Genomic DNA, 3,965 nt, shown 5'->3' on the forward strand with positions numbered 1-3,965 from the left:
ATACACCGGCTGATGATAACACTTTATATCCCTTGTTCCAAATTCTCGATTGAAAAATATGAATTTTCAGGGTAGGATATTCAAAAGAATTGGCTTTTACAGCAATTCTGAGCTGAGAGTCGAGTTGAGTGACTTAAAATCTATTAGCAATCACTAGCCTTATCTAATATCGAGCCCTAACCGCCAAAATAACGTAAGCGACATTTTTTCAAAATTTTCTTTTCGGCATCTACACAACATGTCGCTTACGTTATTTTGGCGGTTAGGGTTCGATATGTAATTTTCATGTCCACCAAAAAACTTTAAAATCTACATACATTTCTTAAAAAAATACATACACGTCGAGCCCTAACCGCCAAAAGAACGTGAGCGTAATTTTTTTCAAAATATTATTTTTGATGCAGAATTGCATCTGGATGCTCTAGGGGCATTTCTGCATTAAAAAGAAAATGTTTGAACAATACGTTTTTTTGGCGGTTAGGGCTCGACAGTTTTATAGCTTTGAAATCGTCAATTGTTTAAGAATATGTGCCTAATTTTTCTTCCAAGGCAACCATTTTTAATGAAAATACGTTTGCCCTAATTGGCAAAAAAAAAAAAAAAAAAAAACTCACCCATTGTCCAATCGCAGCATAGATCACTAGGAAATAACATCAACCACAGATTTAGGTAAATGAGATAACTAAAGGTGAGCTGCCTGGTTGGTGTCGACGCCGCAGAAGCTGGATTGTCGAAACGTGTGAAGACCGGCAGTTGCGAGCCCATCACGTAAACACGACCGATCAAAAGTGCAGCCGTAATACAGATAAGAAAACACAAGCGTCGCAACAAACTGCCATTCCAAAGCCCGTTAGCTCCTAAACGACTATATTCGTCGGGCGACGACGATGCACTGGTTGCTGAGGCTGCGGTACCTTTAGCTGCATGCTGCGGTGTTAGAATATGTGTTCGGTCTTCGAAAAAGCGTTGCACACACAACCAAATTTCACGTGGGCGCACCTGCTGCACAACGAACAATTCGTAAGCAGCACAAATAGCCGCTATGGTGATGCCTTGCTCCTTGCACAGCATGGAAGCCAGTAAGCTACTGCCAAAACTGCAACACAACACCGACCAGCGAGTGCAACGATTCTTTAAAAAAGGCTGTTGTTGCTGCTGCAAATGCCGACGTTGAACTGGGGGCGATACTTCAACAGCGCTTGTATACGAGAGAAATGCGCCCAGAAAAAATATAGAAGAGAGTAGCTCAGCACGCCCTACCACACCGGTAACAGCCTCTGTATGTATGGGATGGACAGCAAACAACAGTGCCGCCAAGAAGCTACAAGTGTTTACGCGCAAACCATTACAATGCAGGGGAGCAGCCGCTACTCCCCCAGCGCCGGCGCAATGCAGTAGTAACAGTCTGCACACGCGACGCCACAACAGACACACAACAATGTGTAGCATTACATTTACAATGTGATAGCCATATGGTTGTAGTTCGTGCAGCCAATAGTTGAAACGAAAAGTAAGCACAGTGAGCGGGCGATACGATTTGTGCGATTGCTCTTTGCGCATTGGTGTACCCCAGAAGTCGTTAAGAAAAATATTACCAAGCGGTGTATACGGACGTAAATCCTTGTTGTCGCGTACGGCGCTAATATCATCGAAGACCAGTTCACATTGCGCGCTATTCCAGTAACATAACACGCATGCTAAGACGATGGTGAGAAACTGTAGAAGATTCGAGCTACTGCTGCTGCTCCGGCTGTTAGACGGGCTGCATGCAGCCACTCTCGTCTGTGGATGGACCCCGCAGGAGCTGCCGTTCGTGCCGTTACTGCGCATCTTTTCGCTGTTACCATTATAGCATGTTACTCCGTATGCTGACATTATAACATAAGACTTCGTTTTAGACTTTCTCTTTTTGTGCTTATGGGCTACAATCAAATGTGTTGAAAGGTGTGTATGTAACAGTTTTATGCGAGTTTTTATTTCTCGGTTTACTTCTTTTTTTATGAAAAATATTTTGCTGATCAGCTGTTTCTTAATCAGCACTCAATATCCAATTATTAGCAGCTCTGGCTTTCCTCTTTTACTCTATTCTTGCAGTGGTAGCTGTTGTATCCTTAAACATACATATGTTTACGTATGTACATATATGTCATTTATGTACATATACAAACCTGCAAATGTAAGTAGTTGTAACTAAGTTGGAGTATGGTTACATTTTTTTTTGCCATCTATATCTTGTTCGTTGCTATTGTATCTGCCGAATTCTTAGTTTTGCAATGTGTATACATTCACAAATGTGTACATTGACAACATTAATCTGTCGTTTAAAATTGCTCTAAGAGTGCCAGGTAATAAATTGTTGGATGAGCGACAAGTCTTGACCTTTGTGCTTATATCCGATTACGCTGTGATTACAATTGCAGCAGAGTTAATTAGAGTAGTATAGGCGATCTGTAAGCTGAATATTTTAAAACATACTTTAAAAATAGTTCAACCATTTGGAAAAATGTATATAAATGAATATGTAGTTGAAAGTACCTTGATATAAAGTCGACGTTTTACTAGGTGAATACACGCACCATTTGGTTTATGCATTTTTTTAAAATGCAGTTTTAAACAGCCAGTTATGTTGACGATGACGCGATTATAGGCTAGGAAGAGCAGGTTTAAAAATCGGTATTTTCTATTTACACACTTTATTATTAGATGGTATAGTTAATCGAAGAATTGCTACGCGTTCAAATGCAATATTTTGTGAAATTTGTGTATACTGTATATGAGGATTATGAAAATCTTCTGAAAACCAGTGTTAGAAACCTGAGGAACCTGAAAAGGAAAATAATTAGATTTTTCACGTAATTGAAGTAAAAAGCAGAGTGCGCACTAAATTATTGGCACAAGGAATTTTTCACAATATATGCAAAGTTCTTTACTTAAATTTTTTTGTTAATTTTTTATAAAAATGTTGGTCGTATTCACTACAAAAAAAAAAAACCTAAAAATAAAATCTTTGTGCAAAACGCCAGAAAATTGAATAAACTTTCATACATGTTTTCCACTTTTTAATCAGATTTTCTACAAAATTTTTATGTATGTAGTTTTAAAGCCGATTTAATTTTAGTATAACAAGTGAAAGTTTGAAGTTGGTAGAAAATCGCGTTAATTTTTGACAATTTTTTTTTTAAGCAGTTCCTTTCATGAAAAGTATATTCAGACAATTCTTTTTTTTTTTTTGTTTTTTGAAGAAACTGCGAAATAAAAAATTATAGTTTAAAAAACTAAAACCTCCCTATTATAATTGCCATTCGTATTGTCATCAGGTATGGAACTTGAGATTAGAAATCGCTGCATCTTTTAGGCGCATCAATATTACCAAGGCAAATTAATATAAGGCGATAGCAGGAGTACAAAAATAAAAATTTACATGTATTTTGTTTTTGCTTAGGCGGTATAAACTGTCAAAATCTGTAAGAGTGTAGTAGGCAATGCCAATGTCGTCGAGTCATACAATTTAGTCTAATTTACGACTTACGCAATGAGACTGATTAAATTGCGTAAGTTTTGCGCAAAGTTTAGCGATTTAATTTTCACTTTTTTCGATATAGTATGAAGCAGCTTCTCATAAAAATACAATCGCCGTTCGGAGTCGCCGTAAAACTGTGGGTCCCTCCCGTTGGTGTGACAACAACAATCGGAGGAGAAGCTCGGCCAAAAACTTACATATGTGTAAGCGCCAATCTATTAATATTATTGGCAGTGTCTACACACACGCGCCACGGTAACTTTTACCATAGACGTGGATTATGTGTTGCCGAAGAAGTGGGGCAGAACTTCTTTATGCGTAGGCGGCCTTTGGCCGCGCTTAAGGATTATAACCCTTACTAACAATTCTCCTTTCTGTGTTGCCGGAGAAGTGGGACAGAACTTCTTTCTGCGTAGGCGGTCTGGTCGCGCTTAGGGATTATAAC

General features: G+C 38.5%; 1 protein-coding gene across 1 annotated transcript; it reads right to left on the bottom strand.

Moving 5' to 3' along the window:
- Nucleotides 1–614: 614 nt before the first annotated feature.
- On the bottom strand, nt 615–2,819 carry LOC118752013 (protein O-mannosyl-transferase Tmtc3-like; the record flags this gene model as incomplete). The annotated part of the gene is made up of 3 exons (XM_036486837.1): nt 2,536–2,819; nt 2,169–2,455; nt 615–2,110 (listed from the first exon to the last, which is right to left on the bottom strand). A coding segment is annotated over exon 3 (1,261 nt), but the record flags the coding sequence as incomplete, so codon positions are not given.
- Nucleotides 2,820–3,965: the final 1,146 nt, after the last annotated feature.

Source organism: Rhagoletis pomonella, unplaced genomic scaffold (assembly GCF_013731165.1).
Source record: "Rhagoletis pomonella isolate Grant_MI unplaced genomic scaffold, Rhpom_1.0 Rhpom_scaffold_01162, whole genome shotgun sequence".
In the NCBI taxonomy this organism is placed as follows: Eukaryota; Metazoa; Arthropoda; class Insecta; order Diptera; family Tephritidae; genus Rhagoletis; species Rhagoletis pomonella.